This window comes from Sceloporus occidentalis, unplaced genomic scaffold (assembly GCF_023333645.1).
Source record: "Sceloporus occidentalis isolate IW3139 unplaced genomic scaffold, rSceOcc1.0.p SCAF_1, whole genome shotgun sequence".
Taxonomy (NCBI): domain Eukaryota; kingdom Metazoa; phylum Chordata; class Lepidosauria; order Squamata; family Phrynosomatidae; genus Sceloporus; species Sceloporus occidentalis.
The window spans coordinates 3,793,593-3,809,390 of NW_028316981.1; the positions used below are offsets into that span (position 1 = coordinate 3,793,593).

At 44.7% G+C, this 15,798-nt stretch overlaps 1 protein-coding gene and 1 long non-coding RNA gene across 3 annotated transcripts in view; one reads left to right on the plus strand and one right to left on the minus strand.

The window, feature by feature from the left end:
- The window catches only part of LOC149320412 (uncharacterized), a 14,275-nt gene extending 9,182 nt beyond the window's left edge, over nucleotides 1-5,093 (minus strand). Inside the window, exons 1-2 of one of the 2 annotated variants that reach the window (XR_016278890.1) lie at nucleotides 4,815-5,093; nucleotides 136-262 (exon numbers count right to left, since the gene is read on the minus strand). This is a non-coding gene — a long non-coding RNA (uncharacterized LOC149320412). Of the gene's footprint in view, nucleotides 1-135; nucleotides 263-2,988; nucleotides 3,516-4,814 lie in introns of those variants that run through there. The other variant, XR_016278884.1, reaches the window with a different exon arrangement.
- Nucleotides 5,094-7,584: 2,491 nt separating this feature from the next.
- Nucleotides 7,585-15,798, plus strand: part of LOC149320413 (uncharacterized) — a 31,065-nt gene continuing 22,851 nt past the window's right edge. Inside the window, exons 1-3 of the mRNA XM_089499607.1 lie at nucleotides 7,585-7,666; nucleotides 9,019-9,560; nucleotides 13,786-13,912. Of these exons, the coding sequence (XP_089355733.1) occupies nucleotides 9,117-9,560; nucleotides 13,786-13,912 (571 nt within the window). The 5' untranslated portion in view covers nucleotides 7,585-7,666; nucleotides 9,019-9,116. The remainder of the gene's footprint in view (nucleotides 7,667-9,018; nucleotides 9,561-13,785; nucleotides 13,913-15,798) is intronic.

Consider the following 15,798-nt stretch of genomic DNA (forward strand, 5'->3'; position numbering starts at 1 on the left):
AAAAACATATTACACAACCCTCAACAAATCTTGCCAAGAAAAGTCCACGCTTAGTGCCTTAGGTTTGCCATAAAGCAAAAACACACAACAACAAAAAGACACACAGGATTCTGGACAGCGAGTGTTCATCCGTACCTTGCAAGAGGGTGCCTCCATCACACTTTGGCTTGATTGTCCTCCATTGTGGACTCTGCCTGGGGTCCAATGGAGCCTTCTTGTCCACAGGGAGTTTAGAATGAACTTCTACCAAGGGATTCTTGACCTGAAACAGCAGTCAGGATTCAAGACATGGAAATTGGAGAAGGATAAGAAAATGGCAAAAACCTCAAAAGGGTTTTGGGCTTGTGTGGTATGAAACATCCACCCACAACCAAGCCAAGTAAAAGTCAGCACCTCATAAGCCTAACTTGAAAAAGTGGCATACAAAAGAAGAGTTCAAAAAAGTGGAATATAGTATGACACTTGTGTTGATACTTGGTACGTGTTTATTGTATATACTTGAAAACAAACAATTCCATAGAACCCACAGCAAGAACACCTGAACCCTGCTCTGACTTATAATGGAAGTCTTCTGCCGCTTTGTACCATTTTTTATAAATACATTTTTATGTAAATATACATATTTACAGTGCGCCCGCGTCATACGCAGGTGCATTATACGCTGCTTTCAGCATATGCTGAAAGCAGCACCAGAAGACGCGGTGCCATGTGCCAGAAGAAACAATGGTGCGCACGCCTTTGGCACACACGCACCACCGCCACACTGCGAGCACGAACCCCATTACTTGTAATGGGGCTCGAGCACATGCGCTATTTCTTTTACGCAGGGTGTGTGTGTGTGGAACAGATCCCCTACGTAAAAGAAGGGCACACTGTATGTATATGTGTGTGCATGTGTGTAAGGAGGAACTGTAACAGATATGGAGAAACAAAAATGAAAACCTACTGCTAATGTAATTAGGAAATTTTTAATTAGCTCAAATTGCTGAGAGGGGGGCTCTCACAAAGACCCCTAGAGACCAACTCCCAAATTGTTAATGGAGGGACCAATCAATTCCTTAAGAAATAGCACAGAGATGGACTTCTTCAATTAAAGTCTAATTTTATTAATAGGGAAGAAATACACAGCCATACACGCATACTCTCACTTGAGAACAGATGAGAGGCAAAACTAAGGGCTATACCTATACCAATGATCTCCTTTGGAATCCAATGTGAGATGCTGGAATGGGGAAAAGGGGGGGGGGGGGTTGGCCAAGCCAGAGCTTGATGAAAGCTAAGCAACATAGAGTGAAGAGAAGGGGAGAGAAAGTAGAATGGGACTGTGTTAGAACTCAGACAGACAAGAAATCTGTCTAGCTTCTAACACAGACCAGAGAACAAAGAAATCGTAGGTCCTTAAATAGGCTCAGTCCTGTCTTAGGAGGAGAGTTGTTTATTCTACTTCAAAGCAAAACTGGATTTACACATTAAAGATTGCATGATCTATAGACAGCCTCTACGATGAGAAAAGTCCATCAATGCTGGAATAGCTGTGGCTTGAAAAACATCTAAGGGCCATACCTTCCTGTTGGTAACTCCTAACTGGGCTCTGCTGCGTATGTGAGGTGCTTGCTTCGCATTTATGGAGGATATTAGTTGTTTCCCATCAAGCCCTTCCGCATAGGGTCATAAGGAAAACGATCATCCACACTAAGGCTGTTGACGCTTTCTCAGAGACGTCTATGCTCAAGCAAAGCTAGAGTGGGCACATCCAATTACCTCTGCCAATATGTTTTAAATGGGAGGATTTAGGGGTCTTTTTGAAAAAATCTAACCATGCTAACATCTACCGTACACTCTGGCTACAACACTGTTATTGGTAACTTGTTATGTTGTCTTTGTTATGAAAAAGTCAGCAATGGTGAAAGTGTTTCATCCCTTAGAGCTAGAGTGGATTATGTCTTGGAGTGGCTGGAAGCCCATTCAGCTCCTGAACACATCTGGGCCAAACTCTGCCACTGCAGTCACCACAGGGGAAGTCTGATTGTGTGGCAGTGCCAGCAGAGAAATCTGGCACTTCCTTTAAAAACCTGGCACACAGAGCATGTACCATGTTTTGAAGCAGAATCACCCTTCTCAGAGGCTTTGGGGACTGTGATTCCACTTCATCACAAGTGATCCCTCTCCATATTCCTCCTGATCAAACTCACATCTTGGGGCACCACATTTCAGGACAACCTCTTCAGGGGGCCTTTGCCCCCCAAAGTCATCAGAGGTGCAAAAAAGGCAGCTCAGAGCCAGAACCTGTTTACATTTGCCCCAGGAGGAAATGTTAAGGAAAAAGCAACATGGGATATACAGTGAATGAAATAAAACTTGTATGTGAGAGTCAGGGTGACTCAGCAGAAGCAATTAAGAGCCACACAGGTGTAAAAGGTAATGCAATTAGCAAGTCCTGACAGAAATGTAAAGTGGATAATTGAACACACCTGAGAATTGTTAAATGGTCAAGGCTGAGATGATGAAATCATTAATTCTGGGTAGAAACAAGAGAACCAATGAGAGTGGATGTACACGCCCACTGGGTGGAAACTGACAAGAGTGGGTGGTATTATCCAAGGACTATAATAATGGATATGAATCCCAATGTATTTTGTGGGTAGTAGTGGATAGTAGTGAGGAGTTGTATTCAATAGTTTTGGAGCTATATATAGTAGAATAAAGTAGATCTTTTATATAAGACTACTGAGTTGTCTGGTGTCTTGAGTGAAGATACAAGAGCCAGCTGGATCCTGAAGACGTGTGAAGACTTCTGTGGAAGCAAGAGTGAGAAGGCTTGGAGAGTTTGTCCGGGTCTTCAGCCTATTCTCTGTAACTCTGCTGCTTTAGAGCAAAGCTTTAACCACTGGCCAAAACTGGTCAGCGCCGGTGCGTAACAAGGTGGTGAGTTCGAGCCAGAGGTGAAGAGCTACAACTCCCATCATCCCTGACAGGAAATGCCCTCACCTGCTGCTCTTTTTGCTTCTTCTCTGCCTCTGCTTGACTCAGGAGAAAACCCTCTGCCAGGGCCACTGCCTGGGAACAGGTATGTGCCCCACATTACTGACCCAGTTCTCCACCTCTGGGGACAAGATGGTCAGGAACTGCTCCAAGATCACCAGGTCCAGGATCTCATTTATTGTGTGTCGTTCTGGCTTCAGCCACTGACAGCAAAGATGATGGAGTCGGCTGCAAACTTCTCGGGGTCCCTCACCCACCTTGTACAAGAGCTGCCTGAAGTGCTGGCGCTTTGTATCTGAACTGGCAAAGTCTTCACCCAGGGACCCTTGGACTGTACTTTCCCAGAATACCCCATTGCTGGTCCTGAGGCCATAAAGGCCTCTTCCTCCTTCAAGACCAGCTGAGTCTGGTTTATCATCCATCTATGTCTTTTTTTGTTTGTTTGTTTGTTTAATCCAATGAAGGCACAAGTTGGATCAAAGATATTCCTCCGCCATCTGTCTTGGGGCAACAATGTCCCTGAGATGATTTGAACGTCCTGCAAAACCAAAACATTATTGTGTTATTATCCCCTCTCAACAGCATTGGAAGCTGACTTGAGATTTTTTATTTTTGGGGGGAAAATGTAACTGTGTTTTATCCTGTTTTTATTGTTGGTTTTTATTGTATTGTGGATGTTTTAACCATGTTGTTAAACCGCCTTGATCTTTGGAAAGGCGGTATATAAATAAAATTTTATTATTATTATTATTATTATTATTATTATTATTATTATTAGTGTTTATCAGGTATTTACAGAGTACCAGCAATGTACATTGTTAAGAATTATTACTCTGGTCTGGGTATCTTTAAGGCACCAGATCCCATGTAATCTTGGAAGTTTAGCAGGGTCATCCCTGGTTAGTTACTTGGATGGGAGACTTGGATTTCCAATTTGGGTTGGAAAATAGTAATAATAGCCAGAGTGTATATATAAATAAACACACACACACACACACACACACACTGAATTTTTTTAAGAAGGAGTGGTTTAAACCCAATTCTCTTCTAGGAATAGCAAGAGACAAGGGGGGCACCTGGAGCCTGGGCGCAAGAAGAAGGCAGACAGGAAGAAAATCAGCTCATTTGAGATGTGGTGCTGGAGAAGATTGCAAAGCATATCATGGATGGCCAAAAAGACAAACAAATGGGTCCTTGAATATATCATGCCAGAATTCTTCCTGGAAGCCAAGGCTGTCATACTTTGGTCACATCATCAAAAGGCATGACTCACTAGAAAAGACAGTGATGCTGGGGAAGATATAGGGCAATAGAAAGAGAGGAAGACCACATGCCAGATGGATGGACTCAGGGAGACCAGGGGCCAGACTCTGCAAGACCTGAGCAGAGAGGTTGAGGATAGGAGGGTTTGGAGATGTCTCATCCAAAGGGTCACCATGAACCAAAGTCGAGTTGAAAGCAGCTAACAACAACAACAACATTTATATTCATGGCTTGGAGGTCACAAATGGCATGAATATATTTATATTTATTTATTTGTCCAGAAAGGGTCCTGAGTTGGCTCTCAGAGAGAAAAAAGACATTTTAAAAACTTTATATTTTTAAAAAGTATAACTAAAACTATCTAGTTTAAACAGTATGAAATTAACATAAAAAACACCCCAAAGTTAAAAATACCTAAATAAATAAAAAGTGTAACTAAAACAAATGCCCCATACAAAAACCACCCTGTCCTGAATACACACTTGTCCCTACACAGTCACTGGGGGTTAGGGGCACAGGACCCCTGTGAATGTGGAAAAACTGTTAACACCCAAAACACTATGTTTTACCTGTCAGAAAATTCTGGGAGCTGTATTTTTGTGAGACATTGAGCCACCTCTGTCAGAGAACTCTGGTGCGATGACAAACTACAAATCCCAAGTTTCCATAGGGCAGAACCATGACAGTTAAAGTGGTCTCAAACTGGATTACTTCTGCAGTGTGTTTTGGACCAATGTCCAGAAAATCCAGGCGCCACATCTTTCCATTCTTTCCCCATTTTTAAATAGAAGCTGCTAAAGAAAAAGGGTTTCAGAGAAGGAGGCAGGAATGCCCAGGGCCTCCTTTCTTCCTTCCAGGGGGAATTTATTATTCCTTTATTCCCAGGGGAGCCTCTTTCTTTTGTTCCCCCCCCCCCAAATATATTTAGGAGCCAGCCTGGCCCAGGGGTCGCAGGGTTTGGACTCTGGGGTCCTGGGTTCGAGTCCTGGCTAGGCCATGGAGATCCACGGGGGGGGGGGGTGTCCTTGGGCAAGAAGTCACACTCTCTCAGCTACAGTGGAAGGCAATGGCAAAGCCACCTCTAAGACAAACCTTGCCCAGAAAATCCCAGGAGAGGATCCCCTAGGGCCTCCACAAGTCAGAAAGGATTTGAAGACAAGAGCAACCACAACTGCCCCAAATACCTTTCCCTGGGACCCTCCTCCTCCTTCCTCCTCTGAGTTTTCTTTGCAGGAAGGATAGAAGCCCCTCCACCTCCTCCCCTTCCAAGGAGCAGAGTGCAGATTCCTAGAGACTGAGACAAGAAGTGTTAATATGGGAAAAGAGAGTGGGGAGGACATCCTCTCTGGTCTCATTTCCGGTGGAGGAGGAGGGTCACTCTTTTCCTGTTGTTGGGGGAAGGAAGTCAACGGGTAGGGGACCCCAAATCCCCATAAAGGAGGTCTTATAGGGAGTTTAGGGGGGAAGGAAGGGGGGAAATACCCCTTTTCTCTCCCCCCAAGGCCTCCCTCTTCCCTCCTCTCTGAAGGGTCCCTATGGGACCTATCTATTGGGGGGCTGTTCAAAGGGAATAAGATCCTCCTTACTGGCCTTGTTTGGGGAAGATGTGAGGGTCTTTGGCTCTTGTGTTTTTGGGAGCAGGAAAAGGGGTCTTTGCTGAGACTATCATGGGAGGTCAGGGGTCCCCCATGGCCACCAAGGGAAGGGAAGGCAGACTGAAAAGGGAGGAAGAGGTGGAAGATGTTGGGACCTTTTTTTTGGGGGGGGAGACTCCTGTAGGAAAGTTATGGGGGCTGGGTAGGTCACACTCTCTCAGCCTCAGGGGAAGTTAGTGGGTCCCTTCCAATTCCAGGATTCTTTCCAGTCATCCACCCCCTTCTGCCATGCAGGAATACACAGAACCTTACAGCTGGAATCCCAGTACAGCCACATAAACCCACTGGGTAAGTCATACTCTCTCAGCCTCAGTGAAAGGCAATGGTGGCAGCTCACACTCTCTCTGCCCCTCAAATCTCCTCTGTTGCTTGGCTGACTTACTTGAGCTCAGTCACACTCCTCAGTCACACTCTCTCAGTCTCAGAGGGAAGCAATGGTGACATATCATTCTCTCTCTGCCCCCAAACCTCCTCTGTTGCTTGGCTAGCTTACTTGACCTAAATCACACTATATCAGCCTCAGAGGAAGGCAATGGTGGCAGGTCACACTCTTTCTGCCCCCCCCCACCTCCTCTGTTGCTTGGCTAGCTTACTTGAGCTAAGTCACACTCTCTCAGCTTCAGAGGAAGGCAATGGTAACAGATCACACTCTTTCTGCCCTTGAACCTCCTTTGTTGCTTTGGTAGCTTACTTGAGGCACAAAGGATCCTCAACCTCCCGCTCCACACACCTGTCTTCACAATCATAGAATCATAGTCGGAAGTGACTGCAAGTCCAAATGGGGTCCAAGTGCCTTTATTCCTCCAGGGAGAGGCACCCTTGGCCCACAGCTGGCCCTCTCTCTCCCCTCTGTCCTCTCTTTTATATGGGAGGGAAGGAAGAAAGAGCCCTTGGAAGAAGAGGGGGGACTGGGGGGGGGGGGAACAAGGGGGGTCTCCATCCCAAAGGGGGGGGCAGGAGCCAGGACCCCCTCCCCACCTGGGATACAACAAGGAGGAGGTTCTCCTTCTCTTTCTCCAGTCCCTTCAGCCCCATTTATTGTGTTCCTCCTCCTCCCCCCAAGGCTTTAGAAGAAGAGAGCTGATTCCTAGAGAGTCCGCCAAGGAGGAGCGAGAGCAGAGCTCTGATTCCTAGAGAGTCCTCTAGGAAAAGAGAGCAGATTCCTAGAGAGTCCTCCAAGGGGGAAAGAGAGCAGAGGCTCAGATTCCTAGAGAGTCCCCTAGCAGAAGAGAGCAGATTCCTAGAGAGTCCTCCAAGGGGGAGAGAGAGCAGAGCTCTGATTCCTAGAGAGTCCTCTAGCAAAAGAGAGCAGGTTCCTAGAGAGTCCTCCAAGGGGGAGAGAGAGCAGAGCTCTGATTCCTAGAGAGTCCTCTAGCAAAAAGCAGATTCCTAGAGAGTCCTCCAAGGGGGAGAGAGAGAGAGAGAGCAGAGCTCTGATTCCTAGAGAGTCCTCTAGGAAAAGAGAGCAGATTCCTAGAGAGTCCTCCAAGGGGGAAAGAGAGCAGAGGCTCAGATTCCTAGAGAGTCCCCTAGCAGAAGAGAGCAGATTCCTAGAGAGTCCTCCAAGGGGGAGAGAGAGCAGAGCTCTGATTCCTAGAGAGTCCTCTAGCAAAAGAGAGCAGATTCCTAGAGAGTCCTCCAAGGGGGAGAGAGAGCAGAGACTCAGATTCCTAGAGAGGCAGTAGATGTCCAGAAAGATCTCGTGGGAGGAAAAGAGGAGGGAAGGCGAAGAGAGGCCCAGAAGGTGGAGCAGGAGAGAGAAGGAGGTAAGAGAGGGGGCGCATTGAAAGGAAGAGGCCCCAAGTGGGGCTTCTGGGGAGGAAAGAGGAGTCCTGACCAGTCTCCCAGAGGACCCACTTCCCTCCCAGACCTCCCTTCCTTCCCCAGAGAGATGGGGGGCAAGAGGAGGAGGAGACCCCTGTCTGTGGGGACGAAGGGGGAGGCAGGCGGTGGGGTTGGGTTTTTTTTTGGGGGGGGGAATCCTCTTCAGGAAATGGATGGAGCTGGAAAAGGTTCTCCAAGAGGGAGGGAAGGAGGAGGAAAAGAAAGACAACCGCCCCCCCCCCGCCAGCCAGTCCCTGCATGACATTCTCTCATAGACATCAGCAGGTGCCAGGCACACAGACTCTTATGGACTATGTCATGAAAATGGCCTAAGGCCCCGTACAGACCAGCGAAAAGCACCAGCCTGTGGGGGGAGCCACGGCACATCATGCTCACCATGGACACTGGGACCCTAGTGCCACAGCGCCATTTTAGCGCACGCTGGTCCACACCATGATCATGCACTTCCTGTGCTGCATTCAAATGGCGCAGCATTGAAGGGGTGTGATGAAGCCACGCTGGGGGGGGGGGTTATGATACCCTTTACAGGGTGCAAAAGGGACCCTGTTTTTCTGGGCCCTTTTTGTGCTTTCTAGAGGCTGGATCGGTCCCATGGCGTTCAGTTGCCGCAGCCCTGATCTCTCCAGTAATGGGGCAGCTGGATAGCACCCATCTGTACAGCCCCTAAGTGCGGGAAGTTTGGGATTAATCATACCAGTAAAACCATTACACAGAACTGGGGGGGGGGGGGGGGCGGGATTGTAAATAGCCACTATAAAAGTTCATGAGACAAATGTTAACCTTAGAACTGACACAAAGCCGTAGGGTTTTTCTTTGCTTTCAATAAACTTTGCTTTTGACTATAAGTCCTGGATCTGCTTTATAGCATGAAAGGAGAACATTGGCACAGAGTTCCTGACAATGTGTTTGCTATCAGAGGACTCCACAAATGTCTGCTTCCCTGTGTGGATGTGTGTGCCTTCAAGTCGCCTGTCAACTCATGGTGACCCCATGCATTTTGTAGGATTTTATTAGCCAGAGTATTCAGAGGTGGTTTTTCCAGTTCCTTCTTCTGAAATACAGCCTACAAGCACTTGGTATTTGTTGGTGATCTCCTATTGAAGTACTAACCAGGGCTAACTCTACTTAACTAACAAGATCAGACAGCATCTGGAACCTCTAGGCAAGGTACTCATACCAAGATATTAATTTTTATCACAACAGCGTACATTGATGGCGATCTGTAAATATCTGATATCATCTATACTAATGCAACAATGTATTGGCTTTACAGGGTGTTTGAGTGGAGCATCTTTGAGACATCTTTGCCTGAGATAGATGGAGAAATAAGTTTGATCCTGTTTGTGGCTTCGTTGATGTACTAAAACACAGATGGATGACCCAGACTCACTTGGTCCTGAAGGAGGAAGAGGCCCTGATGGCCTCATTGCAGAGGATACTGGGGGATTCTGGGAGAGGACGGTCCAGAGGTCCCTGGGTGAGGGCCTGGCCAGTTCAGACATGCAGCACCAGCGCTTCAGCCAGTTCTCCTACGAAGAGGGCGATGGGCCCCGGGAAGTTTGCAGCCAACTCCACCATCTCTGCCGCCAATGGCTGAAGCCAGAGCAACACACCAAAAATGAGATCCTGGACCTGGTGATCTTGGAGCAGTTCCTGACCATCTTGCCCCCAGAGATGAAGAACTGGGTCAAGGAATGTGGGGCAAAGACCTGTTCCCAGGCGGTGGCCCTGGCAGAGGGTTTCCTTCTTAGTCAGGCAGAGGCAGAGAAGAAGCAGAAAGAGAACCAGGTGAGAGTGTTTCCTCATGGAGCAAAGGTGAGCAGGATCTGGCTCTAGGTTGCCTTTTTTGAGCTTCTGGTTACTTCAAGGGGCAAATGCCTCCTGAAGAGATTCTACTGGAGTGTGGTGCTCCCTGATTTGACTTTGATAATGACCAGTATAGGGAAGATCCACCTTGTTATGGAGCAGAATCACACCCTCCATGTTATTTTCATTCCAAAGGAAACATAACAAATTCCCAACAGCAGAGTTGTGCAGGTGTATAGGTAGGTACATCTATACAGTAGCAAAACATTTTCATTTTTGTTTCTCATATTTGTTACAGTTCCTCCTTAAATGCATGCAGACATATATATGTATGTATGTGTTACCTCAGTTGCTGGGAACCAGGGAGGACACCCACACTTGCTATGCTTTTAGGGGAATTTGGTACTTAGCTCAAAGGAGCAATCTGGTTTAGCCGGGTAACAGCGGCCTTGGGGAGTCAGCCCAACTATACCAATCTCAGAACTCCAGAAATATCTCAAATAGGTGTTATTAAAGGAGAATAATAAAAATGCTCTCACACACACATACACACAAGCAACCACCCACGCACACAAGAATTAGGAAACAATGGTGGGAGTGATGAATAGAGGTGAGGCTTTGCTTCGCTTGTCCTGGGTCTTGATTCCAATTGCTGAGGGTCCAAAATGGAGAGAGAAGACTCAATAGTTCCCATGGCATGTGTGATTGGTGAACGTATTGAGGTACATCAGCTGAGCAAACCAACAGAATGCCCGCCTGCAGTTGGACTGACCCACAGAACAGTCAATCGGGCTGATATTTGAACTGTTTGGGGAGGGGGGGTAGAAACTCAAAATCTAAAGGGCTGGTAAATGGTTTCCCAGGTTGGAAAGAATAGCCAAATGAGAGGGTGATTCATTTGCATTCCTTGGAACAAAGGGATTAGACTTCCTCTGTCTTCTGGCTGATTGCGGGGAATCACTTTGCCTTTCCAGATCCATTGTCTCCCTGTACATACACAATACGATTTACCCTGGGGACATTGTTAATGCCATCAAGGTTGGTGCCCTACTCTCTTTTGCTAGCTTTAGCTCTTGCCAGTCTAAGATTTGCCAGCCTACTCAGATTCTTAGTTCCCACATTAGGGTCAGATCCAGGTCACCTACCCCAGTGTTTCTTGCTCAATGTTGTATCAAGCATGGAAGAGCTCAAGGGGAACAAATCTTGGAGTAACATAAGTATATAAAATGGTACAAAGTGGCAGAAGACTTCCATTATAAGTCAAAGAAGGATTTTCCAGAAATTCAGATGTTCTTGCTGTGGGCTCCATGAATAAATGATACTTTATTACGGTCAAAGACCAGCATAAAAACAATACATTAAAGAACAGTTAAGTAAAAATAATGCATTAATAATAATAATACATTAATGTTACATTAAAAAGAATGCAATATAATAATGCACAAGTGGAATAGTATGCACAACTAATTGTTTTGCTTTTAAATAGCAGGAGGATAAAATCTGCCCACTGAAAAGATAAAATAGTACAGTTCCACAGCAAATAAAATGAATGTATCTAAAAATAAGGAAGAATTACTTTCAGTTGGATTGAAGTGACTCGGACTCAATGTGCTCTGCTAACTTAGAATTAATTTTGTTTTTTTCTGCAGGTAATTCCAGATGCACAGAATTGTGCCAGTTTACAGGTTATTTGTAACGTGACACAATTATAATAATATTTCTGAGTTCCAGTCTGAGAGGAGGTATTTTAAATAAAATGTTTCAGATCTCCCCGGTTTATTTAAAAGGACTGGGGTGATCAGGTCTTTGTGAGCATCACTGTAAAAAGGACAATGAAATAGTATGTGATTGACCATTTCAATATTTCCTGTGTTACAAGGGCATATTTGCTCAAGAACAGGAGTTTTACTGTATCTGCCCTCAAGTAGTGCAGAAGATAATGCATTTAGTCTAGTTAGTGTGAAAGCTTTCCTGTGTTTGGGAATTGATAGGTTCGTCATGTAATTTGCCATAGCAAATGAACCAGCGCAATTCCAGTAGTTGAAATAACTTACAGACCAACTGCGATGTTTTTGGAGTTCTAGATCTTTTATGCACTGAAATATGGTTGTTTTGGCTTTTGAGCGCCCCATGGATTGAAGAGTATCTTTCGGGAGACCCAGATTTTGTAATTTTGTGGTCAATGTCTTTTCCCATTTAGATTGGAGTTAATGGTACAAGACCCACAGGCAAGAAAGTCAATTCTAACCAAAGATTTACTGTAAATAACAGTATTCGCGCCTCCATAGAAGTTTGTCCAGTCTCTAGGTGAAATATTACATTTGGAACACAGGTTGGAATTCCTGTGATTGCAGTTAGTACAACTTCAAAAGGCCTGTAGTCCTCATTTGCATAAATCTGGGAACCATATAGCATCTGGGATATTATTTTACTGACAAAAACTTGAGTTGCTGCAGGTATGTATTGTCCACCTTTGGTGTAGAAAAAAGAGTGCTTTAGTACTGTTTTCAACGTTTGCGATGGCGTGCTTCATTTGCAGTTTCCAAGAGCCCGTTGACTGGAAAATTAAACCTAGATATTTATACAAGTTTACCTATTCTATTGGTTGACTATCTATCTGCCATTTGTGCTTGGTCATTTTCTTATTAAATATCAGAGCCTTTGTTTTAATATAGTTTATTGTCAGCAGGTCCTCTTTACAATAAAAAGCTAGAGCGCTTAAAAGATGTCTCAGGCCTATTCTTGACTGAGATGAGAGTACTGCATCATCCTCATATAAAAGTATAGATATTGGCCTGTCTGTTAACCGCGGGTGAGGGAGTGGGGTGAGAGTTTGTCAATTCCAGATGCCTAACTAAGAAGTTAATATAGAAGTTGAATAACGTAGGGGCTAAAATACAGCCCTGTCTTACACCAACACAAGTAGGTATTTCTCTTGCTAGATGACCAGCAGGACTACACCTGACTTTCAAAGCAGTGTTTTCATAAAGCTTCTTCATAAGTAGCACCAATCTCTTGTCGATGTTAGAAGACTAAAATTTCTTTCAAAGTTTGTCCCTGGAGATTGAGTCAAAAGCTTGCATAAAATCAATAAATGCAGCATGGAGACCTTCATTGACTGATACATATTTTTCAGAGAGATGTTGCAGAATAAGTCCTTTAGAACAGGTACTTCGACCTGTTCTAAATCCAACTTGCTCATTAGCAAGAATATTTTCTTGATCTAGCCAGTCAAGCAGTTTTCCCTGGAGATGTAGAGCATATAATTTACTGATTATACTCAAGAGGCTGATGGGTCTGTAATTAGTCAGGTTCGATTTCCCCCTTTTTTGAAAATTGGAATAATAATGGCTAACCCCCAATCTTTGGGAATATGTGCTGTTTGGTCAATCCAGGTAAACAGAAGAACGAGGACCTACCAGTCAATATTTGTTTTTAATAGCTCAGGTGGGATGTTGTCATAGCTAGGGGTTTTGCCTAGTTTTAACGTATTTTCTTTTCAGAAACCGGGGGCCATTTTGGAAGATTACTTATATCAGCCCTGAAAGCTGGTTGCTTCACATGAAGCAAAAATGGAACTAAATAAGGGCACTTTACAGACCGCCCAAAAAGGGCGGTCTGCCGGTGTCATCATTTGCTGCATGGAGGAGCCCCAGCGGCCAAACCGCGCGACTCCTCCATGCAACAAAAAAGAAGCTGCAAAATGCAGCTTCTTCTTGCGGTGCCCAATGGCGCACTTACGGCGTCATAATGGCGCTAAGACGTGTGGACGCTAAGCGTCCGCTACGTCAAAATGGTGGCGCCCATGTAGAACCCTAACCCTGGTATGTGCTGCGCACGTACTTTCTGCCCGTGCGGAACGGGCCAAGATTCCCAGCGATTGGGGGAGATGAGCTAATCTACATTTGGCATTGTTTTTGGCCAGGCCATGGAAACTGCTGTGGGCTCCATGGAATTGTTTGTGTTTAACCATATACAATAAACACATACCAAGTATAAACATAAGTGTTACTGTACAAATATACTATATACTATATTATATTATATCCCACCTTTTTGAACTCTTCTTTTTTATACCAATTTTTCAGTTTGGGTTTATGAGGTGCTGACATTCCTGGCTTGGTTGTGGGTGGATGTATCATACCACACTGGCCCAAACCCCTTCCCCAAAGACTTTTGCCATTTTCTTATCCTTCTCCAAATTCCATGTCTTAAATCCTGACTGCTTTTTCAGGTCGAGAATCCCTTGGTAGAAGTTCACTCTGAATTCCCTGTGGCTGAGAAGGCTCCATTGGCTCCCAGGCAGAGACCACAATGGAGGACAATCAAGCAGAAGTTTGATGGAGGTGCCCTCTTGCAAGGTACGGATGAACACTCACTGTCCAGAATCCTGTGTGTCCCTTTGCTGTTGTTTGCCTTGAAGTTGTTTCTGACTTATGGTGATCCAGGAGTTTTCATGGATTTTGCTTGGCAAGATTTGTTGAGGGTTGTGTAGTACATTTGTTGAAGATTGTGTTATATATTCTTGTATAGTACATTCTTCAGATGCACAGATTGTGCCCTCCACCCTTGATAGTAGATTTTGGCCACTTTGTGTTCATATATATATATATATATATATATATATTACAGTGGGACCTCGGTATCTCTGCGGGATATCCATTCTGGAGCCTCCCATATATAGCAAAATCCACAGACCTTGATTTCTGTTGTCCCCAGTGGTGGCATGTGTACATGGCTGTGCCACCATTAGGAACAACGGGGCTGTCCCTAATGACAGCATGGACATGTGCATGTGCTGCAACTGGGCAAAAGGGAGGCTTGCTGTTCGCAGTTAATAAGGCCTTGCTGTATTAGTATTAGTATTTAAATGATTTTACACAAACAAAACCAGCAAAGAATGCATTTGACAATCAGTAAAAGGAAGTGTAAAAGGAAGAACAGGACCTGGAACAATGGATGCAAGCTACAGGAATAGAGATTCTGCCACAACATTAGGAGAAACCTCCTGACAGTAAGGGCTGTTCGACAGTGGAACAAACTGTTTAAGAGTGTGGTGAAGTCTCCTTCCTTCGAGGTCTTTAAACAGAGGCTGGATGGTAATCTGTCAGGGATGCTTTGATTGAGAGTTCCTGCATGGCAGGAGGTTGGACTGGATGGCCTTCGTGTTCTCTTCCAACTGTACAAATTCTATGATTCTACGAACTTAGATAGTTTTTGCAAGTAATGCAGTATTACATGGCGAGTAAAGTTAGTTGAAAAATATGGATTATTTATGTATAGTATTGTCAAAGTGTTGTAAGAAGAAATGCAAAGAAAACAGGATACAATCATCTGCAAATATAGTAATATAAATAGATGAAGATCTACTGTTATGTGTTTAGTACGTTGGTATGAAGTATGATATATTGTATAGATATATAAATCCGGTAAGTAAAAAAATAAGACTAACATTTTGGGAATGGTTATACAGTGGTCTCTCCACATTCACTGGTGTTAGGGGTAAAGGACCCCCATAAATGTAGAAAAAATGTGAATAAAAACCCCTATTCTTTTTGCCCAAGAGTACACCTATGAGAAGTACATGTTTCATCAAACTAAAAGTGACATGTGCTCCACCCCTTTTGTGGGGTAATCTCTTAGTCCCACCTCCCTGATTTTGGGGTTCAGCTTTTTTGGGTTTTGTTGGGTTCTATGTCAGGGATGCTTTGATTGAGAGTTCCTGCATAGCAGGGGGTTGGACTGAATGGCCCTTGTAGTCTTCCAACTATATGATTCCATGATTTTTGGGGTTCCACTTTTTTCAAGTCTTCCAATGCAACTCTATGGTCAACATCTGCCAGAATTTGGTCATAGAAATGTGCCGGAGGACATACAAATGCCTAGAGAAGTGTTTTTTCTAGGAACATCTTCTTTCACCAGCATAGCTCTATGGTCAACCTCTGGCAGAGTTGTGCTGGAGGACTTAGAGATTCCTAGAAAGAACATAATAATCAAATCCACATAAGTCAAAGCTGCAGATGTGGAGGGCCAACTGTATCAGCTGCTTGGATTTCATTGCCCTTTATAGACACCCCTTAGAGGGCCTCTACAGAGCAATGACTTGTATGGGGCAAATATATAATGGAGTTGCTTGGCAGGCTTGACTTCTTGACAGCCAGTAACAGTTCAGGTAGATGGGGGGGGGGGCTCCCGGGGAATTAGAATCTATAAAAGCAGGAGGGACTGAGAGGTTCTTCATTGAGAA